This window comes from Salmo trutta, chromosome 35 (assembly GCF_901001165.1).
Source record: "Salmo trutta chromosome 35, fSalTru1.1, whole genome shotgun sequence".
Classification (NCBI taxonomy): Eukaryota; Metazoa; Chordata; class Actinopteri; order Salmoniformes; family Salmonidae; genus Salmo; species Salmo trutta.
Window position 1 is genome coordinate 25,732,771 of NC_042991.1, and position 26,597 is coordinate 25,759,367.

The 26,597-nt window shown below is 41.5% G+C and overlaps 2 protein-coding genes across 3 annotated transcripts; one reads left to right on the top strand and one right to left on the bottom strand.

The window, feature by feature from the left end:
- Positions 1 to 174: 174 nt before the first annotated feature.
- Positions 175 to 2,200, top strand: LOC115174935 (gap junction beta-7 protein-like). The gene is made up of 2 exons (XM_029733971.1): positions 175 to 422; positions 1,198 to 2,200. Exon 2 carries the CDS (start codon positions 1,219 to 1,221, stop codon positions 2,008 to 2,010), a length of 792 nt encoding a protein of 263 aa, XP_029589831.1. The 5' UTR covers positions 175 to 422; positions 1,198 to 1,218; the 3' UTR covers positions 2,011 to 2,200.
- Positions 2,201 to 3,603: 1,403 nt separating this feature from the next.
- LOC115174934 (zinc finger protein 292) lies at positions 3,604 to 26,034 on the bottom strand. 2 transcript variants are annotated; one of them, XM_029733969.1, is made up of 8 exons: positions 25,864 to 26,034; positions 13,459 to 13,613; positions 13,015 to 13,093; positions 12,661 to 12,796; positions 12,283 to 12,485; positions 11,835 to 11,971; positions 11,470 to 11,611; positions 3,604 to 11,291 (listed from the first exon to the last, which is right to left on the bottom strand). In XM_029733969.1, the coding sequence occupies exons 1-8, from the start codon at positions 26,023 to 26,025 to the stop codon at positions 4,182 to 4,184; spliced, it is 8,124 nt and encodes a 2,707-aa protein (XP_029589829.1). In that variant the 5' UTR covers positions 26,026 to 26,034; the 3' UTR covers positions 3,604 to 4,181. The 2 variants fall into 2 exon arrangements, with proteins under 2 accessions (XP_029589829.1, XP_029589830.1); XM_029733970.1 differs by lacking the exon at positions 25,864 to 26,034 and adding an exon at positions 13,877 to 14,610.
- Positions 26,035 to 26,597: the final 563 nt, after the last annotated feature.

The following is a 26,597-nucleotide window of genomic DNA, read 5'->3' on the forward strand; positions in this document are numbered from 1 at the left end:
AGGGTTAACCACAGATGAATGAATGCACATAGTGACTCATGAATGGTAGCTACAGGCATTAAAGCATATTGAAAATAGACATACTGTAGTGTTAAATACAGGATGCTTTCACTTTCTTTTTGTTTTTTTTAAACCTTTCAGAAACAGTCTTTAATCTTAAACCTACAGAACAATCTAATAAAAACAATTATAGGACATAGGCTAATATAAAAATACACATAGCCTACAGGGTATATTTAACTATACTTAGGGTATTTGTATAGTGCTGCTCGTCCGCAATAGACTATCCAAACAAGCCCTCTGGGTAGAAAATAGGTGTGGCCTCTTAGACAGGTGTGTTCGACGTGCAAATCGACTGCAGTAGCCAGCATCGGAAAATTAGCCCCCAAACAGAAAAAACTGGAATAGCCTGTTTATAATCGGTGAGTTAATTATTGTATTTTCTTTCAATATTGTATTTGTCTGAACATAATAGTGTTCTTAAAATAGGTTTAGCCTATTCTATTGGAAAATGCGCACCATCACAGTTTTGATAGCCTAGGCTACTTGAAATAAATTAGTTAATCAATGGCATTTATTCACTGGAGAGCAATTGTAAAAATAGACGCTTTCTGTTTTTGTAAAATACTAATTAATTTATACATGATGTGATGCTACTGTACTGCTACTCAGGAAATACAGAACCAGTAGATGTTGTCATTGTAAAAGCGTATTAAAGAAGATATTCCTTCCTCAGTAATTATAGCCTACACAGATTTGTTATCAACATATTTGCCCTTTCCATTAATTTGCTATCAAAATAAATGTTAATTTGATAACACTGCATTACATTGTCCTTATTACACTGTCATATTTACAAGTAGCCTACAGTGTAACAAGTATAAACAATAATACCTGTTACTATTTATAGTGGAGAGAATGGTGAATATAGAAATGTAGCCTAGCCTCCTATGGTCAATGTATGATTGGAATATATTTATATTGTCAGATGATGCCCTCTTCATCATAACAGGCAGAATTGAGTATTGGCCTTGTATCTACAGGGTCGTGTCCTTGTGTCCCAAATGGCACCCTATTCTCTACAACATAGTACATTTCTTTTGAACAGCCTGGTCAAAAGTAGTGCACTATGTAGGGAAAAATATTGGTTCCATTTGGGACAGAGCACCATATCTACAGTTTCTTCCTCCTCCACAGGCTCATGTAATCAGAGAGAAGATGTCAAACTGGGGGTTTCTGGAGAACGTCCTGAGTGGGGTGAACAAGTACTCCACAGTCATCGGGCGCATCTGGCTCTCCATCGTCTTCATCTTCCGCATCCTGGTGTACGTGGCGGCTGCTGAGCAGGTCTGGAAGGACGAGCACAATGACTTTGTCTGCAACACCCAGCAGCCTGGCTGTGAGAACGTGTGCTTCGACCACTTCTTCCCCATCTCCCAGATCCGCCTGTGGGCCCTCCAGCTCATCATGGTGTCCACTCCATCCCTGTTGGTGGCTCTACACGTGGCCTACCGCGAGAACAGGGAGAGCAGGCATGGCAAGAAGCTGTATGTGGACAAAGGTAGGATTGACGGAGGTCTGCTCTGCACCTATATCCTCAGCCTCGTCTTCAAGACTACCTTCGAGGTGGGCTCCCTCCTGGCCTTCTACTTCCTCTACAGTGGCTTTGACGTTCCCAGACTGCTTCGCTGCAGCCTGGACCCTTGCCCTAACACCGTAGACTGCTACATCTCCAAAGCCACTGAGAAGATGGTCTTCCTCTACATCATGGGCTGCACGTCCATATTGTGTATTGTACTGAATGTCTCGGAGATGGTATACATCCTATCTAAACAGTGCTGGAAGTGTTTTAGCAAGCGGTATATCCCAATTGAAGAGAGAGCTCACTGGCATTGTAATCACACTGTCCCAATCAGCAACAGTACCTCAACCCTTCATCCCACACCTAACAAAGATATAATGGGCTCACAAGATCCAGCTACAAAGGGAAACCAAACCTTTCCCTCTTAAATTGCATTCAATTACCTAATAATTTATTGTGATCAGGACTTCTTTTAACTTAAATGATTTCAGAAACTATGTAGAACTTGTAGTTATTCACCTTGAACTTTTTTGTTGTTGTACTTTATTTATAGATTTTCAGATATGAGAACAGAAAAACAGTACAACCCCATCCCCTCATCCATCTGCCCCTCCACACCTCCCATCCATCCATCCATCCATCCACCCACCCACAAAGCACATTTAACCTTTTAACAGATACTGTTACTTTTAGCATTAGGGTCGTATTTAAGGCCTTTATGTCTCAAAATTGTCTGCTAATTGAATTGTCTGCTAATTTAATCTAGTATAATTTATATAATCACCTTTGGTATTATGATTCATTACCCAACAATCTAATAAAAATGGTAGGCCCTATATGCTTATAGAAAATAAACATGTAGGCTATTCTTAACTTTACTTAGGCTATTTGTATAGTGCTGCACATCGGCAATCAACTCTCCAAATAATCCATCGGGATAGGCTACTTAATAGGTGGCCTCTGACAGGTGTTTGACATGCAAATCGACTGCAGTAGGATCATTTCATAAAATGACCCCCTTTTGCATCCCTTTGATATTTTTAGTAGAAATTGTGCACAAATATTGACATTTAAAAGCCTATTATATCAAATGAAGTGCTCTTTAATATAGACAATATGGAAAATACAATCAATTGGATTTTTAATATGAAAAACACTTTTGACAATTCCCTCTGTGCACCCTCTGCAACTCATAGGAAAATGTTAAACTACTTAGCCAACATTTCTAAAATATTTCACCATTATTGTAAAGCCCTAGTCATTGCATTACTTTGACAGTAATTTCAGACTTTGGTATTATGATTAACAAAGAATTAAAAAAAATTCAAGCTTTACGTTTCCACTTTCAGTGCTGGACTGCATTCATACATAGACCATGCCTTTTTCCTTACTGACATCACAGCATTCATTTTATGTTCATGTCATGGTCCCCAGTGGAGCCCATTTATGTAAATATGACCGTCAGTGTAATTCTAATCTATACATTGGCAAATTCATTCCATTGCTTTCATCTTTCATGGGAGAGATAGTGTGTATGCTAGCCTTGTGATAAACATCTTATCAATATAAAATGTTGAATTTCAGGTAATGCAGAACTCTGATCTTTCTTGATTAATGAAGAGAAATCCATACAACTTGATTTCAACAATTGAGAGTTGTTTAGTGATCATGTTATATCACATCTGTTAAATGGCACTACTCCTTTACAACAAGCACTAAACTGATCCTTTTCTGATTGTATGAGCTCCAGCATTCTTCCTTGTGTAATGTATCCCTTGTATTTAAAAAAAGATATTATATAGACGATTCTACCAATTTCTCTCAATCATTTTTCTTCTGGGGGAATTTAAATTGGGGTAACAGGTAGCCTAGTGGTTAATGTTGGGCCAGTAACCGAAAGGTTGCTAGATCAAATCTCAGAGCTGACAAGTTAAATAAAAAAAATAAGTTCTCTACTAGCCTTGTAATTTAAACAAAATGACAAATCTGAACACGTGAAAGAAACACCAGTGAGAAATGCAATCTGTAACAAAATTGTTTATCTCAATTAAGTTAGACTGCTGGTGGCAGTAGTTCATTGAAAAAAAAAACAATATTTACACACAACATTGTCTACGTACAAATGAACATTTACAAGGCATATTGAAACAACAACATTCACAAACTATACACATCACATTCCATTTGTTTAAAGGACCATTTCATTGTCACATGGGGATACTTATCACATGACATTGAAATGTTTTTCGCCTTCAATTTTAAATTTAGTTTGCAAAGGCAATGTGCTGGGAAGATAAATACAAACATGCTTAAATTTATCCTACCAATAATACATATAATATAAAATGAGCTCAATATATAATAGAGACAAAAGATTTTTACAGACTCAAGGTTACAGTAAATAATGTATCATTTTAAAACAACTTCCACATAGTCAACTGAAAAACTGTGGATTTATATTTTGCAGTGAAAAAACAAAATCAAAAGTATTATTGTTTTGGGCAACATTCTGCCGCAGGTTCAAAACCGTTCTAATCCTGAGTTACGGTGTTTTGACAAGAAAAACATTTAGCCAGTCACTTAAATACTACATCGGAATCTATTTTTCTAATATTACTGTGGGTCGCATTTCCTGGAGCTGCTTCAGCAGAATATGAGCTACGTCCAAAAAGGCTTTGTCCACTACAATTTTTACATTTTTAAGTGACGTCAGCTTCTGAGGGTTCCTGAACTCAAGGGTATCAAAGCCTTTTGGGTAGTGCAAGTATGTGTCTGACCTTTTGCACAACACTGTAGCGTTTCTCAGTCGAATCCTCTTCTTCAGAGCATTTTTAGATGGGCTTGATTGCTCCAAGAACTTTAAGAAAGATACCTCGAATCCCATGGGCTTAAAGGAGGTCAACGTTTCACTTTGATCGTTCATTTCATCCTGGGTAAGGGCAGTGCTAGAGGAGTCGTAGTCGGATCCATTTTCTCCACAGTAAACCGCATTACTCCTTGTCAGCCTCTTGCGTTTTACAATTTTTTCAAAAACACTTTTCCGTGGACTTCCTCTCTTGCGTTTCACCACCACAGAACCATCAGATGCAGTTTCTGAACTTTCATCGTACAAAGGTTTGGTGTCACACAGTTCGCCCTTCCCCTTTCTCCGTAACACAGGTTTTGAATACTCGTCAAACTCACTTCCTTCTAGGCCCGTGTCTGCTGTGTCCTCGCTGTCGGATATCTCTGAGGAGGTCTCAGACTTAGAGTCATCGCTCCTGGCAGCGCGGAGGTTTCTACGTCTTGGGTATTTCTTGCAGAATATGAAGTGGCTTCTCTGCTCTTCTAAGTATCGCTCGGACAGTCCGTGACCCATGTAGTGCTTCATGATACTCCGTTCAGACTTCATCACTGAATCACATCCCTTTATCATGCAGGGGTATTGCAACTTGCATTTCTTAATGCACATTGCAGATGCTTCATCCTTAGTTTTCAAGGAGGGTTTTCCATATTTCGTCCAACTATTTTTTTCTGTCTTGTCAGTTTTCTTTTTGTCACCTCCCTTCTGTGTAATCTTTTTGTTGCCTTCTATGTTTTCTTTCCCATCGCTTGATTTAGTTATTTGGTAATGTGAATTCTTGGAGTCAGGTTTCTGACAATCTTCAGTTTTCCGTTGGTTCATCAGTTGGAGTTTGTAAAGGTCATGATGCTTTTTCATGGTATGCCTCAGCAGGTTTGACTTTGTAGCGTAAGCACGGTCACAGCCTTCGACATCACATTGGAACATAACATCCACAGGTTCCATTTTGGCAAGTTTTGCCTTGTCATGTTCTTTTTCAATATGTCCGATGTACTTCCAGAAAGCAATGAAGGATGCTGTGCACCCTTGCTGATCACATCGGAATCTGCCTAGGTTGATGTTTGACATTAGAGATCCTGCTTTATCCAGGCTGAACTTGTGAAGCTGGAGGTAATGCTGCAACATGTTCGGAACGTCTTGAAATACTCTCGAGCAGTCGCTCACTTGACATCTGAGTTCTGTTACCTGGGTTACTTCAACCTCTGGTTCCTCCTCCATAACCCCCTCATGCTTGATGCCTTTTTTCTCATCCTGTTCCTCATTTTGATCATTTTCATTGTTCATTTCACATGTAGATAGAGCCGACTGATGGACAGCCCTGTAATGGAGGATTAAATTATGCTGAATTGTAAAGGCTGCTACACATCCCTGATGAACACAGCGATATGGCCTGTATGGACTGAAAGAATCATTTGCCCCAGACTTCTTCTCTTTCGTCTTCTTGGGAATTTCGACTTTAGGCTTTGGTCCTCTCTGCAGCTTGATTTTGGATGTCTTTTCTAGCAAGGGAGCACAAACCTGAAGGGGATCTGATGGAGCAGCTGTTATTGAGCCAGCTCTTTCAGCCAGGTAGCCTCCAGATTGTTGACTGTAATGAGTAGGCATAGGCCTAGATGGAGCTGGTATGTGTTGTCCGTTTGACCATTGATCTGCATCAGGAGGGGTCATTAAAGGCTGTTGGGATATTGTTGAGTAGTGTGCATTAATTTGATATTCAGACATTAGCATTAATGGTGTCTGATCATGCATGGGCATCCTTTGTATTGGCTGCATTCCCATGGAGAGGCTATTATCATGAAATCTCGGGTCAGCTATGCCTTGAGAAGTCTGCTGTTTGAAAGGATGTGGGTGGTAGTCTTGTTTTATCCTTTCTCCTGAAGCAAACACGTTTTTTACTGTCACATCTTGATTTAGGCTCACATCCGGGAGTGAATGTTGACGTCTAATATTCTCCATTATTGAGTGGGGCGCTGTGGCAATCTGACCAGACAAAGGAGGCTCTGAATGCACACGTGGTTTGTCTTCGTTATTAGCAAATCCAACCGTGTTGCTTGACTTGCGCTTCATGATTAGTTCTGCAATCTCCTGCTGTGTCAATCTGTGAGCTGTCTGACAGTGTGCCTTAAGGTTTGAATTTCGGGTAAAAGTCTTATCACACATTTGACAAGAGAATGGGGCAAATTTCCCATGGTTTTTCTTAATCGAATTGATCATCTCATTGGTGTAATTGTGAGTCTTGATGAGGTGTTTTAAAATGGCATCTTTTGTCATGGCCCTGTATGTGCAGTTGTCACTCTCACAAGCAAACAGCTTTCTACAGCCATCAGGAATCTGTGTATCCTTCTCTGTTGAGACATTAGGCTGGAATGATTCAGTATCATTGCAAATATCAGTGCAGCTAGGTTTTGTGGAGGAATATGTTGGAGTAGAATCACACACCTGTTGTTTGTCTAAGTCTAGCCTCTCTAATGCAGTCTGAATGTCCATTATCCAATGCTGTTGGTTTGCAGGTGTTAGATTAGGACCAAGATCAACGTCATTCGCAACAATGCAGGTAGGTGCAGGTATCTCGTGGTCTTGAGAGGAAGCCTCTCTGAAATTAGTAAAGCTCTTTATGGGTGCTGCTCCGTTCATTTGAGCAGATGATACAGAGGGGATTCCGTGATCAATCATCTTGGAAGGCTGAGGACTTTGACGTAGTCCAAAATGTTGTACATCATTGGTTGTTGGATTGGATGACACCAGATTCAAACTGGCATGTGTGTCAGTGCTGCTTGTCCGAGATAAACAGCTTCTTCTTTGGAAGTCTCCAGCTAAAATCTGTTCACGCAATCTTTTCTTGACATTATGTTCCGCACTCTTCCTACGTGTCTCCACCGGTTTGCTACTTGTTGCTGCTGGACTATGTTGAGGCTGAGGGTCTGGTGAAGTGATCTGCAACATGGGGTTTGTCATAAGGTTTTCCGCCAAACTAGCCATTGCAGCCAGAAGTCCATCATTAGACAGACCTCCCGAATTGGCGGCAGAATCAGAATTCCCCTTCACTTCTTTCATCTTCATCAGTGTTTCTGCTCTGAGTAGATTATCAATATGGTCTGTGGGAAGTCTGTGAAGTGAGACGGTGGGATTGTTTTCTGCAAGCACCTGAGTGAGAAGTGGCTCATAGAATGCACTACTGCCAAACCCAGGGTCACATGACTGCTGAAGATAACCATCTGTATATGATTCCTTTTCTGTCTTCACTTGGACATTTCCTGTGTGCTGTATGACTGTGCTTTCTGGCAAGCGTCCAGCAGGTCCGTAAGGGCCATAAGGATTTTGGAACGTTGGCTGGGGAATCGCTGAGAGTTCAAACATATTGGGAATATTTGGAGTAACCATAATTTGTTTAAGAATCTCATCAGGTTGTTCGCCATCATTTGCATACGGTGCAGCAGGGTTATATTGTGAAGATGGTGGGGGCTGAGTATTGAGAAGTTGCTCTGAATTGAGAAGATCAAGAAATGATGAAGGCAAGTCTGCTGTCAGGAGCTCAGTGTCATAGGCTTTGCAGTGTAAACGTTTGGACAAATGGCCTCCAAGTGATTTGGGATTTGTAAATTCTCTACCACACCTAGAGCAAATGAACTTTCCATCTTTAACAATGGCAGGCCACTTAGTTCTTTTGTTGCGCTTGACTTTTTTGCCCATCTGATTCGTTTCAGCAGTGTTTTTGGTGCCGCCTTGAGATTCACTGTTGTTTCTTGCTAGCAATTGGTTTCCTGCAAGGACATGTGATTCCATGTTGGTTTTCTGCATTCTTCGACTTCTTTCAGGGGGATTGAAATTAGAACGCAAATTACTTTGAGTCTGCGGTGTGTAGGGAAGTGCAGCATTTCCCAGCTGATTTGAGAGACTTGAGTCTTTCAGAATGTCCACATAAGAGGGGAAAACAGGCTGAAGAACATTATCCATAGTTGTTGGTAACAGTGACTCTGCTGGTCTTTCCACATTAGGTCGCATCATATGACCGGATGGAATAACATGAACATCCATTCCTGCACCATCCATTTGTGGCATCCCTTGCAGGTTTGAGGAGGGATATACTTGTGAGTGATAATTCTGGATTTGGTTGTTTCCTGGTGTTTGTTGCCATGGCATACTAGGTGGTGCATATTGATTGGGGTTGTTTCCTAGCTGGGAGAGTACAATGGGATCTAAGATATTGTCCATTTGGTTGGGGAAAGCCTGGCTTTGGACAGCAGCTGAATGGGAAGCGTAAGAGTGGTTTGAGTTTGGGTACAGGGGCGGGGTTGGCTGAATGACATTGTGGCTGTGAACTGGGACACCATTAGCCTGTTGATGTTGTATTGGAGCAACAGAGTTATGGTTCCCGATCAGAGGCACACTCGACGGGGCAGCTTTCCTTGCTTTTTCATGTTCCCTTGTTTTTCTCTTAACAAGTTTCCATTCTGTATAAAACTCTGGGTGAGCTGCTTTCATATGCTTGGTGACACTTCTGTAGGAGCTGTAGTTGCGATCGCATGTCTCCAAAGCACAGTGGTGTCTCTCTCTCTCTCCTTGGGGTGGGACAGGAGTAGCTGGTAATGGGTGTTGCTGTGGGGCAGGAGTAGCTGGTAATGGATGGTGCTGTGGGGCAGGAGTAGCTGGTAATGGGTGTTGCTGTGGGGCAGGAGTAGCTGGTAATGGGTGGTGCTGTGGGGCAGGAGTAGCTGGTAATGGGTGGTGCTGTGGGGCAGGAGTAGCTGGTAATGAGCACTGTGTATTCTCTGTTCTGCAACCAGTGGCTGGCAAACGAGTTACTAGTGGAAGAAGTGTGTGAGAGACTGATGGGAGAATTTGAGGCATTGGAGTTGACATGTAATGGGAGGTCTGTCTTGATGCTGACATGTTGTTAACAGACATGTCTGGATGTTGTTGTTCTTGCACTGGTACTCGGTAGTCAGAATTGTAGTTCCTGGATTCATAATTTCCACCTTTGCGAAAACTCTGGACCTGACCTTGAAACACACGTGGTTGTTGGGCATGATGCAAATCCCCAGGATATTGGTATGAAGCTAATGGAAGATTATGTGGTTTGGGTCTCATATAGTCATATGCAGCAGTCTCTGAGGGGTCTTGGGGTCTATGTCTCAGCTGATTTGGGTCATGTGTTTGTGCATTTGTGGTAGACCGAATAACAGATCTTTCTGAATATGGGTACAGTTCTTTTACTGGTGGCTCACTTTGAATCATGTATCGTCGATCATTCTCAACAGGACCTTGAGAAGCATTCAGCAGGTTGTCAATCGAGTGCTTCACCTCAACAGATGCTGATGGATGAGAAGCCTCATCAACATCCTCTGAGAAGGAAGCCTGGTCAGAAAGCATCCTCTGGTCCAGAAAATGAGAAAGGTCAGTGTCTGTAGCTGGGTATTCCTCCTCTTTTGTGACATGTTCCTCCTGGTGCAGATCCAACTGTGACTGAGAATGGAACACTTTTCCACAGTTAGGGACTTTGCAGGTGAACGTTTTGTAATGCTGTGACTCATGGTCGTAAAGCTTATAGGCTTCATTGAAAATCTTCCCACATCTAGGAAACATGCATCTGGCTTTAAATACAACATGTTCTTTTCTGTGTACAAGCAGCTCTGTGTTGGAGAGAAAGCTGGCCTTGCAGTTCAACTGTATGCAAATGTAAGGTCTGACACCACAGTGCACTTGCAAATGATCATTAAGGTGGGTGACATTAACAAATTGGCGACGACAATACTGACAAATCACCTTTTTGTTCTGCATTTCAAGGAAGCGCTTTGCTTCATCGTTATCTCTATGTGCTTTCACATGAACAAGAAGATTTCGGAAATACTTGAATCCCTTTTTGCAGTTTGCAACAGGGCATGTGTTTTCCTCAGTGCCGCTTTCGGTCTTAAGTCCAGAGACTTTGGTCTGAATTGATTCTGTCTGAAGCGACTCCCCATTGTGTTCTTGGGAATCGCTTATTGCATCTTTTTTCCAAAGTAGATTTTCAGTCTTAGCTTTCAGAGCCGCAATAACAGGAGCAGCCGTTTTGGGATTAGCTAATTTTTTATTTGTTTTAATTGCAGCTAGTCTTTCCTTGCATGATAGCTTTACGTGTGATGCCACGTGTGGTTCCAATATGTCTTTTGAGGTGAAGGTGTCCGCGCATATCGGGCAGCTATAAAGTCCCTCTTTGTAGTGAGTCTGTGCATGACGTACAATCCTGTGCCCCAGAAACTCCTTGTCACACAGAACACAGTACTGCATGTATGCCTGCCAGTTTCGAAACCTGGCCGAGATGAACCCTTTCTCTCTCAGTTTCTTTGTCTCTCGGATTTTCTGTCTTTTATCGGTTATTTCATTCAGTTCATGTGTGGTGTCCACGAAGTAGTCCGTGACGTCTCTGAACACTTCCTCACCCTGGGCTGTGTCCTCCTCCTCCTCAGGGGCCTCTGGGATCTCATTGTCATTCAGCAAGTCAATGGAGGACACAATGGAGGCCTCCTCACCCATAAGGGTCAGGCAGTGACGCTTCAGTGTCTTCCAGTCCCAGAACTCAGGGTCAAAAGGCCACTGGGTCTTGAACACCAGCAGGAGCTCACAGCGGAGCGAGTTGGGCACAGGAAGATTCTCCTCCTCCAGCTTCTGGTCTGGCTCGTTGTACAGAGTCTCCACAGCGTAGTAGGAGTCCACTGTGGGTTCCAGGAGGAACTCTGTCAGCTGGCAGGCCCGCTTTACCTCCAGATCAGTGGGCAGCAAACAGGAGATGGTTTTGCAAATGGTGGCCTTGGTGTTTCCGTCACTTGATTCCAACTGTAAAGCCCGTATGCACATGTCAACACACACTGGCAGTCCAACCTTATCCACCTGTAAAAGAAAAACAGGGTTTTAGAGGGAAAAACAACATTTTAGTTGACTATCAATGAAACAAGAGAGCACATGGAACAAAAGGGGTGGAGTGCTGACTATACAATGCAAAGATTAGTGTGCCATGTTTAGTCTACATACACCCAGAAATAATTAATGTATCAGGGCAGAAGCTTACCTCTGATTGAATGACTTTGATGAAGAAGAGGATGTGGAAGACCGTTGTGGACAGCAAAGACATCTGACGACATCTGTCCAGGAACGTCTCTTCAGATGACTCCATCCGCTTCAGCAGTTTGCTCCAAAACAGTGTCAGCTCCCTGGAGAGAAAATAAATAAACCAAATAGCTTAATAATAGTCATAATATATTCTATAATACCGGAATTATCTGAAGAACTAAACAAGAGATTGCACAATGCGTTTTATTTTGTTACGACTACTGTAAGTTGAAACAGGTAATAACACAATAGAAATACATTTTATATGTCAAACAGATAGGAGGGGTGGGCTTTAATGCAAGAAATGTAGCGCCGTGATCTTACCAGGCACAATAAGTGTCTCCTTGGAGAAGCTGACGTGTTAGAAAGGCTGAGCATAAGCTGAAGGCTCCCCTCTCATCCCCTTCCGACTCCAGGTTACAGATCATTTCTAGTGCATCGCGGCAATCAACCTCAGAGAGCTGCCGATAAAAAGGAAGAGCTGCATTGCATTCAAATGATATTTCAATGTGGTATGCAACAGGTTTACCTCAAGCCGCAATTACACCTTTTCCATTGAATGGCCTGCCCTTTTGTTGATGAAAGTCTCAATTTCATACACTAGAAAACCATAGCGAGGACAGAGACATTCTGATTGGTGCAATGAATCCACAGAGGCCTGACAGTTAAATAATTAAAGTATATATGGGCCCTGTTCAAAAGTAGTGGTCTATATAGGGAATAGGCTGCCATTTGGGACTCAACCTGTTTCTAGCAAACTGTCCCAACCTACCTCCTCCATTAGTGGTTCCTGTGCTGAGGCAGAGCACAGGCAGACCAGGTACATCTGCTTAAAGTGCCCTTTTCCTTCAAACTCGGGACACTCTGCACAAGCCCTTGCCAGCAGTGCAGCCCTCTCCATGTGGTTCTCCTTGATAAGGTGCTTTACTCTCATCTCCAGCAGAATGGGTCCCTCAAGTTGAAGGAACTTGTGAACTAAAGAGGAGGATATTGAGATTCATACAGAGACAATACAAATAGAGTACTGATATAAAATGCTGGTTCAAATGTACAAGACTTGAATAACAGCTAGTATCAAAAGTTGCTCCTGGATCTAGACGCACTGTGTGCACAGGGTTTTCTTCCTTTATTGTAGTAAAAGAACACTCACCCTCCTCTGTTTGTGGAGACTCATTAGAGAGGAGACTATGCAGGGTGCTGTTGGTCCACACACCAGTCTCCTGGGCCACAGCAGACAGGAGGGCCAGCTGTGTGATGCCATTCTCCTGCAGCTGGGAGTGTGCTGACTGCAACACACACCATTCACTCAGTGGCAGTATTCTCAAAGCCGTAGGTACTTTTAGAAGCAATTACGCATTAAAAGAAAATGGTGCATCCTTGCAACATATATAATATTATGTAGTACATTTCAGAAACAGACAAAATGGTATCTTAAAAGACTAGATCTCATTGTATATATAAAGGAAACATTTCATCCTCTGTGTGACATGACTAAGAATTTCACCTGAACAGATGACTTGAACTCTTCCCACAAGGCATCTGGGAAGTGTTCTGGCAGGGAGAGCAGCAGCTCTACACAGCTCCTGCACAACCAAAAGGAAATCAAATGAGCTCCCCATCCATGATGACTAAAGCCTTTGTATTTTGTGCAGTGATTTAAACATGATCATCTGAAGAATAAAGGCAAGTGTGATTGGTAATGATGAATAATGTTAAAGCACTGTAAAACAAATTGCTGGAAGTGGTGTTAGGTAACTTCATCCAATGTTTTATTCTACATGTAGTGTGTATCATACAACTCTACATCTGAGATAAATGTATAGTACAGTAATTCATCTGATGTGCTTTTCAAATTATCTTCTAAAAATCTCATGGGTACTAATCTTGCAGACACATGGAGAACAACAAGCAGGTTAAACCCCTCCACCAATTAGACAGGCGTACTCACAGTGAGAGACGTTCAAGAACGAGGGGGACGTTTTCACACTGAGAGGAGAGGCAGGAGGAGGCCTGGGCATAGCTCAGCAGGGCCACTGTATACACCTCCACCAGGGGCAGGGGCTCCTCCTCCATCCTCCATCGACCAGCATACTCCACCAGAGTCTAGCGAGAGAGAAAGAGGGGGGGAGGTTACACTCACTTTTCTCTTATGCACTAATGAAGTCATCCACAGATAGCTACAAAGGCAGATGTTTGGTATCTTTAGATGCAATATAGTGCCTACCACTACTACTGCTGAAATTAATTTGCAACAGGGGGGGGGGTGAAATGTATATAATTAGCCTAAATGTTTGTATGTGAAATGACAAGCAGTTGTAATGCATCCTGTTTAGACCAGTAGAATAAAAACAAAGAAAGCTACCAACCACTTCATTCATGTTGGATGTGGTTTAACAAAACTTCAGGCTACATTTCTCCAACGTCCTACAGAATAGATGTGTAGCCCCTTTCCATCAAAGCAGAGGGGGCTGGGCAGATGCCCACACACAGAGAGCAGTGAGACTCTGGAGAGCGCAGACAGACAGATGGGCCTGGAGGAGAAGCCCTGTTCTGAGCAGCATCAAAAGACAAGTAGTTCTGACAGCTTCTCTCGGTCAGGCAACTCCTTAGAGAGAATTAGGTTATAAAAAGGTTCATGAGAACTGTGCAATGACGAATAAATCTGATTTATGTGAGAAACCATACAACTTTATTCTGCTCTGGATGGAGAGAGAACATTTCATGGCCTATGCTACATGTGTGTTATTAGCTACCTCAGTATTGTTGAATTATTCACAATCTCAGTGTACCTTGGCATAGAAACAACAGTCTACGTTACTGTTAACGTCACTGCATGGATGGTTGGCTGCACATTGTCTCAGACGGCTCAGTAACAAAAGCCTACTAGCGGAAAAAGCCTTTGCAGGTTGGTGAGATTATGGAGACTTCTCTCCAGTAACAGCTTCCTCTTTTGCTCTTCAGGAAATAAATGCTAGCTGGAGACCGGGCTGAGGCTATATCTAGATCTCTTTCAAATTTATATCTAGATTTTAACGTAAAAGGTGAACACACTGCATTTCAAACAGTCAGGAATAATGTAAAAAATTAAGGGCTTGTAAAATTATTAAATAGGCTAGATATACAATGCTTCAGAAAGTATTCACACACCTTGACTTTGTTACAGCCTGAATTTCAAATTGATTAAATTGAGATTGTGTCAATGGCCTACACAAAATACCCCATAATGTGAAAGTGGAATTATGTTTAGATATTTTTACAAATTCATTAAAAGTGAAAAGCTGAAATGTCTTGAGTAAGTATTCAACCCCTTTGTTATGGCAAGCCTAAATACGTTCAGGAGTAAAAATGTGCTTAAGTCACATAAGTTGCATGGACTCACTCTGTGTGCAATAATAGTGTTTAACATTTTTAATGACTACCTCATCTCTTTACCCCACACATTCAATTATCGGCAAGGTCCCTCAGTCGAGCAGTGAATTTCAAACAGACTCAACCAAAGACAAGGGAGGTTTTCCAATGACTCGCAATTGGTTGACGGGTATTTTTTTTTTTTTAAAGCAGACATTGAATATCCCTTTGAGCATGGTGAAGTTATTAATTACACTTTGGATGGTGCATTAAAACGGCTAAAGAGTTTAATGACTGTGATAGGAGAAAACTGAGGATGGATCAACATTGTAGTTACTCCACAAACCTACATCACCGGGGCCAAGCTTCCTGCCATCCAGGACCTCTATACCAGGTGGTGTCAGATGAAGGCCCTAACAATTGTCAAAAACTCCAGCCACTTTAGTCATAGACTGTTCTCTCTGCTACCACACGGCAAGCGGTACCGGAGCACCAAGTCTAGATCCAAGAGGCTTCTAAACAGCTTCTATCCGCAAGCCATATTACTCCTGAACAGCTACTCAAATGGCTATCTACACTATTTGCATTGCCCCCCCCACCCCTGCTACTCTGTTATCTAATTATAGATAGATTTATTAAAGTAACTACATGTACATAATTACCTTAATACCGGTGTCCCCCGAACATTGACACATTGACTCTGTGGCGGTACCCCCTGTATATAGCCCCGCTATTGTTATTTACTGCTGCTCTTTAATTATTTGTTATTCTTATCTCTTACTTTTTTGAAGGGATTTTCTTAAAACTGCATTGTTGGTTAAGGGCTTGTAAGTAAGCATTTCACTGTAAGGTCTACACCTCTTGTATTCGGCGCATGTGACAAATACAATTTGATTTGATTGACAGAGTGAAAAGAAGGAAGCCTGTACAGAATACAAATATTCCAAAACATGCTTCCTGTTTGGAATAAGCCACTAAAGTAAAACTGCAACAACAACAAAAAATGGCAATGAAACTTACTTTATGTCCTGAATACAAAGCGTTATGTTTGGCGCAAATCCAACCACATATCACTAAGTACCACTTCACATTTTCAAGCATGGTGGGGGCTGCTTCATGTTATATTTATGCTAATCATCGGTAAGGACTAGGGAGTTTTCTTTTTATTAATAAAAATAAACGGAATAGAGCTCAGCACAGGCAAAATCCTAGAGTAAAACCTGGTTCAGTCTGCTTTCCGACAGGGAGACAAATTCACCTTTCAGCAGGTCAATAACTTAAAACACAAGACCAAATATACACTGGAGTTGCTTACCAAGACAACATTGAATGTTCCTGAGTGACCTGGTTACAGTTTTGACTTAAATCAGCTTGAAAATCTATGGCAAAACTTGAAAATCGCTTCCTAGCAATGATCAATAACCAACTTGACAGAGCTTGAAGGTTTTTTTTAAAAATATTGTACAATCCAGGTGTGCACAGCTCTTAGAGACTTACCCAGAAAGACTCAGTTGTAATCGCTGCCAAAAGTGATGCAAACATGCATTGACTCAGAGGTGTGAACACTTTTGTAAATAAGATATATTTCTGCATTTAATTTTTCAATAAATCTGCAACCTTTTCTAAAAACTTTGTGTGTCACTATGGGGTAGTGTGTGTATATGGTTGAAAACACATTTATTACATTTTTAATTCAGGCTGTAATGTAACAAAATGTGGAATAAGTCAAGGGGTAAGAATAGAGTATTCAGACCCTTTGACTTTTTCCACATTTTGTTACGTTACAGCCTTATTCTAACATGTCCTTAAATCTACACACAATACCTCATAATGACAAGCAAAAAAAGTTGACATTTTTGCAAATGTATCTATCTATATATAAAAAATGTAATTTACATAAGTGTTCAGACCCTTTTCTCAGCACTTTGTTGAAGTAGCTTTGGCAGCGAATACAGCCGCAAGTCTTCTTGGGTATGACTTTACGAGCTTGGCACACCTGTATTTGGGGAGTTTCTCTCATTCTTCTCTGCAGATTCTCTCAAGCTCTGTCAGGTTGGATGGGGAGCGTCGCTGCACAGCTATTTTCAGGTCTCTCCAGAGATGTTCGATCAGGTTCAAGTCTGGGCTCTGGCTGGGCCACTCAAGGACATTTGTTGTCCTATTGGAAGGTGAACCATCAATTGAATTTACCTCTGTCGGACTCCAATCAAGTTGTAGAAAACTCTCAAGGATGATCAATGGAAACGGGATGCGCCTGAGCTCAATTTCGAGTCTCGTAGAAAAGGGTCTGAATACTAATTTTTTACATTTATTTGTAATACATTTGTCATTATGGGGTAGTGTGTGCAGATTGATAAGGGAAAAGTTTCTCAGAGGTTTGAAGACTTTCCGAATGCACTGTAAGCCTTCCACAACCATAAGACCCAGTAATAATTGTATTTTATCAAAATAGTTTAACCTGCCAAAGGCAGTAAGGATTGTGCCTTACTGCCTTTCGACAGTAGAAGAACAATTGTTGGTTTCAATGGCATATCAGGAAATCGTAAAGAATTCGCAATTTTCCTATGGTCAGATTTTGGCCGTAGGCTATTAAAAGCAAGGTAAGATATGCGAATGTAAAACTTTCAGGTTTCAAATAATAATATGGCTGGCTAGACATCGCATATGTAATTATTTAGGTTATGCAAATGTATAATATTAGAAAATCATTCCAATGTTGGGCAAATAGGCCTATTAGAATGCACGTCTGTAGGCTATGGCTAGCTACTATGGTAATCTAGAGAATATGGTTGTATCTCCCTGGCCTGAACCGATTGTACACTGAGATACAAATCTAAGGTTACTTACTACCCAAGTCGGCTGGTCGTTTGTGCTATCGGTTGGGTTTCCAGAGACGCAACCCAGTCGTTAAGTCTTTTTGTTCTGTATCTATGGACGCGACCCTGGAATAGAAAATGTGCTTTCATCAGGACACTGTTGTTCAGAGGAGCTAGCCAACACAGCTAACACTTCAAACTGAAGCTAGAAAGACTGGAAACTAGCTGCATCTCATTTCGTTTTACCAGTTCTGACATTTCTTTGTACAGTATATATCCATTAAAATGATGCCAGATTCATGATTTTGAGCTGCTGATGAAAGCTGTCTGCCTTGTCAAGCAGGATATTATTTCAATATTGAAATTCATTGTGGCAAATGTCAGAGAAAGAGACTGCAAGGTTTATACAAATCTCTGCTGTTGAAAACCAAATGCTAGTTCAAAAGAAAAATGGGAGAATGTCTCGATTTTATAGTGGAGATCAAGTTTATAAATTGCCTTGCTGGGATGGTGAGACAGTGGACTGAGATGGAACAGTAAATAGGCATTTCAACATCATAGCTTAAGCCGGTGGCAACTTGTGGAATAGACACCGGCTGGAATGCCTTTTTAACCAATCAGCCTCCAGGATTAGACCCACCCGTTGTATAAGGCTTGTTACTACAGGGTGAATGTGTTACCTTGTCAGGCAATGATGGATGCCCCAAAATGTCAAGCCCCAACTTGAGCATCATCTTGACGTCTCTCTGAGATCATAGATCCCCAGGACCAAGAATCCAACAGTTCCTGGAAGATGATGGACCAGAGAAGACGGCCTTCAGAAATGTGCCACTGCAGAAAAGAAAATGACAACGCTGCCTTCTGGGAAGTGAGAGAAGCTTGTGGATGACTGTCATTTTGTGTCTAAGCCTTTTGGAAACCTGGAAATGGGAATCTTGAAAGCAGTCTCCACTCTCTTTGACCACTCCAGCTGGCCAGATTACCTCAATGTACTCACTACTTTTGGCCTGGAGGAGCTGAAGTTGTTCAGACCACTTTAGCCACATCCTGGAGGAATGTCAGGACTTCAAGTCTTCCACACATGCAACGAGTGAGCGGCTGGAACTCAAGGTAGATGTCCGCCAGGTCAGACACCTTCAGCCACAGGTGCTGTGGCAGCGCCTGCTGCAAGCTACTGTTGGGAGGCCAGACCAGTTCTCCCACATCAGGGTAACGGTAAAGATAATGCTGGTCTTACCCATGAGCTCATACAGCTGTGAGCGAGGGTTCTCAGCCATAAAGTGCATCAAGTCAGACTGGAGGTCCAGCCTGTCTACCAGCATGATGAACAGTCTGCTGCTGATCTCTGTCCATGGCCTGGATACTGAGCACTACATGTCAGAGAGGGCCAGTAGCAAGCGGTGAAACTCAAAAAGATCAAGACTAATAAATTGCCAATTTTATCAAATCTGGCAACCTCGCTTTATTTTGACCATTCGGCTCTCTGAATTTGTACATTTCAATGCACTCTCACTTGTGATCTTTTAATCTACCCTTGGGTGGCATGTGCTTGCCCCATCACCCGTGCTTTCCCCTGTCTGCTCTTATGTTTATATAAGAATTGCATACTGGTCTTTTCTACAAAGTACCTATACACCATTCTTGTGTGTGTTCAGAAAAAATAAGGTCAAGATGACCATTCAGTGACTTAAGAGGGAGGGTGAAGCAAAGTAAGTGAAGGCTGGGGAAGACACATGTATTTTATATTGTTGTGTTGTTTAATCTCTAACTTAAGTTGATTCAGTAACCAGTTCTCAATAACATTGTTCTGTCTTAGATATATTGTATACATGTAGTTAACATGTTCAATTAATACATAATGTAATGTTTGTCTGTCTTCATTAAGATGCAAAAAGGTTTTTATCTTAAATCAAGTTTATGTAATATAGATTTGTGTATTTCTGAGACTGATACAGACAATTACTTTAAAAACACTGCAAATTACCTAGACCCATGTTGGCATATGAAAACACAAAAAAACAAGTATTTCATTTTGGGAGGGTTCAAGTTGACTGGCCCTGCCTGTAGTGGGATAACCCCTGCCTGGCACCTATATATCTCAATAGAACAAGGGAGGGTTCCAAATTACCTGAAACTTGCTAGGGTTACCCCACTACACAAGGTAGTAAGGTAGAAACCAAGGTAACTACAGGTCTCTATTCTGGGAGTCCTGGAGAAGATGATCTATGAGTAAATTGACATGTACATATCCAAGAATGCACTGATGTATGATTTACAGTCCGGTTTAACAAAGTCACATTAAACTAATTCATGTTTACTGTATTTAACCGACCGTATCAGGAAAGAGATTGATGGAACACTTTGTGGGATGGTTTTACTGGACCTTCAGAAAGCCTTTGATACAGTAGCCCACCAGATACTACTCCACAAGGGCCCTAGTTGGGTTGTAAAATTCCTGGAACTTTCAATACATTTTCCTGAAATCTCTTTTGAATGTTTCCCAGAATCAGGAGGGAATAAAGCAGGTAATCCAGAATGCTCCAAACAGGATTTCGGGAAAACCAGGTAATTTATGTAAAGTTCCTGGAATTTTGTAACTCTAGGCCCTAGGTTTTAGCATCATGGTATCAGATGGATGCGATCAATGGCACTTTATCAGATTCAAGATTAATCAGCTGTGGAGTGCCAGAAGGAAGTGTTTTAGGGACACTACTCTTCCTGTTTATATAGTGCATTCGGACAGTATTCAGACCCCTTCCCTTTTTCATTCTGTTACATTTCAGCCTTATTCTGAAATGGATTAAATAAAAATCCTTAATCTACACACACAATACCCCATAATAACAAAGCAAAAACATGTACTTTAGTATTGACCCTTTGCTATGAGACTCGAAATTGAGCTCAGGTGCATCCTGTTTCCATTGATCATGCTTCAGATGTTTCTACAACTTGGAGTCCACCTGTGGTAAATTCAATTGATTGAACATGAAAAGCACACACCTATGAAAGATGGAAGGTGTTTGTGTTCTCGGAAGTACGGCAACTAATCAGTCTTCTCCGTTCCAAAAATACTGAATCTTAGGAGTCGATTCCTAGCGGGAGATGTTTTGTTTTTTTCCTTCTAGATGTCTTGGTAAGTCACAGTACTTAATGAACTTTAAACTACTTTATTTTTTATGAGAGAGTGGTCTGCCCGCATGCAGCTTCAGAAGCAGCATTCCTTTATAGACAAATAAAATGCCTGTTCAGTGGCACGTCGAAAGAGTCAGAAGGAACATGCCGTAGCCAAGGTGCTTTCACGGGTATATGACTGCGGTATCATTTCATCTCTGAACAGAAGTCAGTTAAGAACACATTCTTATTTTCAATGACGGCCTAGGAACAGTGGGTTAACTGCCTTGTTCAGGGGCAGAACGACAGATTTGAAGTTGCAACTTTTCAGTTACTAGCCCAACGCTCTAACCACTAGGCTACGCTGCCGCCCCCGCATAGCCTAGCTAACAAGCTTGTGTGTGCATCAGAATTTAAATAAAAACACGTTTTACCTTTTTGTAGTTAATAAATCCAATGCATGGCTCTACAGTGCAAACGTTTTATTCGCATATACAACTAAATATTTTGCTGTGAGACTGGAATTGTCTATTTAGGCGCACAAGTACGTCTAGAAAAATGAAGGATTCTAGCTTTATTACCTGAAATATTTTTTCATAGTCCTTGTAAAAAAAAAGGTCAGCGTAGAGCCCTGCAATGTGAAACGTGATAAGGATACTATAGTTAACTAGCATTGTAAAAGTTCATCTATTCTTCTCGAATAAAAAAATAAATCTCACTCCCTAATTTCTTTATAACACTAACGTCAGTAGGCAACAGTAGACTATGCTTCGGAGGGGGAGGTAGCCTGCGCCCGTAATGTAAAATAACAGTATTAACCGGGTTCCTATATTGTTAATGGTTATGTTCCTGAAACAGTATAGATTACTTTCGTTCCCAGTTCTGATTCTGTTCCTCGAAAAAAAAAAATCTGGTTCCGTTCTCTGAACTGATTCCAACCCCTGGCGGTAGACATAACTTCATTGACCTGCCCTATAATTCATACATACGCAACAGGACCATTGTTCTTCAATGTGAATAGACTGAGAATTTTATGATTTCATCTTATCATTTTAAATGGAAAACTAATCCCCCCCCCCCCAAAAAAGTGCTTAAACATTAAGCAAAATTGCCCAATTGTCACATCTCTAACATATCCTATATTGTTTACTTATTCTACTTACATTAAATATTAATATATTCCGTGTTGCACGAGTGAAACAGATATGACATTCAAATCAAAATCAATGACCTTTCCTGCTGCTGGATCAGCCGACCTGTGCCCGGCAGTAATAAGGGATTTTATTGGAAGTGCATGAGGTGAATTTGGCGAATGCACACTTGGTCAAAAACAATACTTAAGATTCTTTCCAGACAAGGCATTTTTTCAGTTGCATGTAACTTTTTACTTTTTTTGGAAGTACATACCGGATGTAACGGCAGTAATGACGATAGTTACTCAGCGAAACTCCATTCTTTAATAAGTACCGTACGCATTTTGAAATTATTAAGCTTAAAAAGCTGGTGAATGGCTTCTTCCTGGACATAAAGGAGAAACGCCATATTCAATGTCTCTTGTAAATCCAGATTCTGGTTCAGTCCTCATTCTGTCAGCTTAGAGTAGCCTTATTACTTGATAACAAAAACAAGGTTCCACATCGCAGATCAGATTCATAGATAAGTTGTAAACAACACACTGACACACATACACCAACCCGCACATGCTGATAAAATGTTATATTTTCAGTGTGTCAGCACAGGGGTATATTCCATCAACATCCATCAAACCCTCAGAGCGAGAGACATAGCACAGCTGTCAGACACGGAAGGAATCCCAAATGGCACCCTATTCCCTATATAGCGCACTACTTTTGACATGAGCCCTATGGGCCTTGGTCAGAAGCAGTGCAATATAAAGGGAATAGGGTGCCATTTGGGGCGCACACACAGCTGAGGTCAGAGGTCATGTGTATTTGATTTCATTGTAAGCTGCAACTGGGATGTGTAGGAGGATCTTCTGTTCTCCCGGCTCTCTCCACAACCTCTACACATTGGTAGATATCACTGTAGGCCTTTAACAAATGCACTGGCCAACATAATCCAAACAACCAGTTATAATTTATCACAACTTTCTTTAGACTGGAATCTAAAGAAAAGTGTTTTTCTTAGCTAGGCTAAATAACCCATCTAGAGTATATAATGTAATACAGTCTAATAATGTATTGTATTTATGCAACAATGCCAATGCCTCAACAAGAGAGACTTTCCTCATGAGAGGCGCTAACTAAATACATAGAATCCCATTCACCCCTCCATTTTGATCTGGTCCTAATTAGAGAGGAGGCAGGAGGGGGACCTGGGCTGCCTGGTAGACATCTGGTAGAAAGCACACTGCCAGTCCAGCCAGACTAACACCAACAGTAGAGTAGGATCATCCATATTCATCACCATCCATGCTGTGACCAGGGGCAGTGGCTTGTCTCACATGTCTTCAATCTCCAGACAACACATGGCATCCTAAGACCGAGCCGGGGTCGGGTGGGAGGAGGCGATTTACAACACTCTGCCGCGCGGCTGGTAGTCTAATAACACCACCATACACTCACTCTGCTAGATGAGCAGAGTGGAGGCTGGGGAGCCATGCATATCTAGGAACCCTGCTGGGCACCTGGGGATAGTGCTCTTTCAAGCATCATGCAGCTGAGTGTAAAGGGCAGAAAACAAGCAGTTCTTCCAGACAGGTGGAAAAGGAAAATGCAAAACAATGTATGCCGTTTTAAAAAGAACGCTGGATTGTCATGAATAGCCAACAGATACTTTTTTAAAAAGATGTTATTTTGTAAACACATTGTGCTGAATTCAAATGTACATGCTGATGATGAATGACAATTTAAGTGTGAAGATGAAGAACCATGCCTACTGCAGTGGCGCTCATCCTTTCTCTCTGTGTCCTTCCATCCTCCCACACTGCGCAAGGACAGTCGTTGCCTCTAGCCACAGATATTCACACATGCTTGATATTCTACTGCAACAATGGCTGCCACATCGAAGTCCAAAAACTCTGTATGCAACAAGATTCAACAGAATGATTAACAGCATGCTAATGAGGCCTGCTACTGTTCGTTTAGACCTCTGTTCATGTGTTACAATGCAAATCATTGTTACAGCAATTCAAGTTGGTTTAGCCAAGGCTGGCTCCAGGCATAAGCAGTCACTTAGGGCCCCAGGCCGCCAGGGGCCCCCAGCCCCCAAAAAGTAGACACGTTTTTGGGGGTGGGAACTCAGTCTGGGTCTCAACTTACTGTTGAGAGTTATAATGGCATAACACACAAGGTGCAAGTTAGAAATTTGGTTGTGCATGAGCAATTCTTGTCTAATGTCAGTCACTCAATTAGCCACGTCAGCTAACAATTTTTTGATTGGCAAGTCTGTCTAGCCAGCTATCATGGCCCGAATACCCAGGGGCCCTGTACTACAGGGGGCCCCAATTGATTTTGTTAGTCACTCTCACTCAGATATCATTAACATAAGGCAACATAAACATATGGCATAAGTCATGGCAAAATGTGTAGATTTGCTGGGAATTAGCTTTAAAAATGAGAAAGTATTTTCACCACATGGCAAAACTAGTAGAATTGCATGAAATTAGCTGTAAAACATATGTTTTGCCCCATGTAAAAATTAGTAGATTTTCATTTAATGTGTTGTAAAATTGCCAAATTCTCTCCACCCCTTGGCAAAATGTGTATTACCGCAGAAAACCTGCTTTAAAATGGCAACATTTTCTCCACACCCCATAACCAATGTGTAGAATTGCAGGAAATTTACTTAAACGTATGTTTCTCTCTGCCGTCAAGAGGGGGGCCATGTTTTGTCCTCGAGGACTTAAAGTAAGTTTTACTATCGCCGCCTCAGTCATGAATGGTACAAGCCCTTGACTATGAGCAAAACATTTATTTTACATGAAAACCATGTACATGAAAACCAGGTGTATGGTGAAGTAACAGTTCATTGTTCTTCTTCATCTGACACTACCCAGTCGACTGAAAACTTGGCCAGATAAAATATGGGTCAGTAAACCAATAGCTACGAGAAAGGCACAAGAAAGTAAAAGTGGAGCAGCCTCAGTAGTGCACCAAACTGATGGGAAATGATGGGAAAATGTGTTCTGCGATTTCAAAAGGAGTTCACACTGACAGAATAGCTTAACTCAGATGTTTCAAACCTTTCCTCTGGAACCCCCAACAGTCCATGTAGTTTACCTAGCCTATACCACAGCTATGACACACCTGATTCAAACTTGTCAACTAATTTTAAACCCTTTGAATAGGTGTATATGAGGGCTACAAAACAATTATGAAATGTCTGGGGATCCACGAGAAGAGGTTTGAAAACTATTGTCCTAGTTAACTCAATAATTAGTTTTATAACCCACACTTAGGAACAATGGCTAAATGGGTACAGTTTCAGTTTGACAATCCGAGACCATGCATGGACACAAACACCCCACATTTATTTGAGACCTGTCAGCAAAAGATGCGGTGTAGTGTGTGCGAGGCCTGTCCCATTGCAGTGAAGGCAGAACAAAGCCATTTGTTCGCTAGTTAGCTACTAGCTAGCTACTTCATTATCGTTAGCATAGTAAATTAGTTGCTAGCCAACTACAAAGCTGAGACAGTCATGGTTAGTTTAACGTTAACTTTATCAACGGCCGTAAAGTCAGCGTCTCTGCGTAAACTAGACATGACAAAGCAAGGCTGATGATGGACCTCCTCATTTCGCCTATGATAATTCAGTAAGCTAGCCATGTCAGCACACAGTATCAAAAGGGTAGCTAAGCTACAGACAGTGTCAACATCAAATCAGTTAGCTATCTAACGTTACCGCAACGTGCGAAAGTCAGTCACATAACACAATAGCACCAGCTAGTGTTACAACAAGTATACGTATGCTTATTTTACATAAATAATGAAACAATTTCCACATTGACAATGGCAATATTATCCAGGATTGTAAACTAGCTTTAGCTAGCTATGCTAATGCAAGGCTCGAGGGTTATTTTGGAATCGCCAGCGCGCACAGCGAAAGAAAGAACTAACCTGGCAAAAGTGTTGACAATACTGAGTAGACGACTGAGCCGGAGAGTCCGTACTGTTCTTCAGTGCAATTGCTAATTTTAGCAATTTCTCTCGGAGTGCCACAATCGTTGCACTGGTATCGGTCTGTGCGCTGAGGTTTTGTTCGGCCTCTTCGTCCGCCATCTTCACACCCAACTCGGTCGCGTACCACTGCCGCGTACGCAGACAGCATGTGACCAGAATAATTAACGCACGCAGAATCAAATGCCACTGTAGTCCACCGAGGGGCGTAGCAGTTTTGAACTCTGTGGTATATAGCAGGCTGCACGTATATTTTTCTGTTGCGTGCAGGCGTTTAACTATTATAAATCAACTAAACTCGAAGACATCAAGAGGCCAATAAATAATGAACATTAGGTTATCAGTTCAAAACATCATTTTAGTGATTGTATTCATCATCACAATCAGGTAAGGTAATCATCTCTCAGTCTACCAGGCCCTTTAAAAAAATGTATGGGTGCAGAAGTCAGTTTCTTATCCAGGTCTTTGGTCACTCACATACCGTCTATTTCAGCCTAGTATGGAGGGATATATACCTACAGTGAAATCAGTGAGGGGGAGGACGCCTCATAATAATGGCTGTAACGGAGCAAATGGAATGTGATTTAGAATTCTATTTTGCAGGTGTGCCTGGTGTAGTAAAACCAATTGAGACAAAAACATTGAATATTTACTTAAACCCCACATTGGTAAAA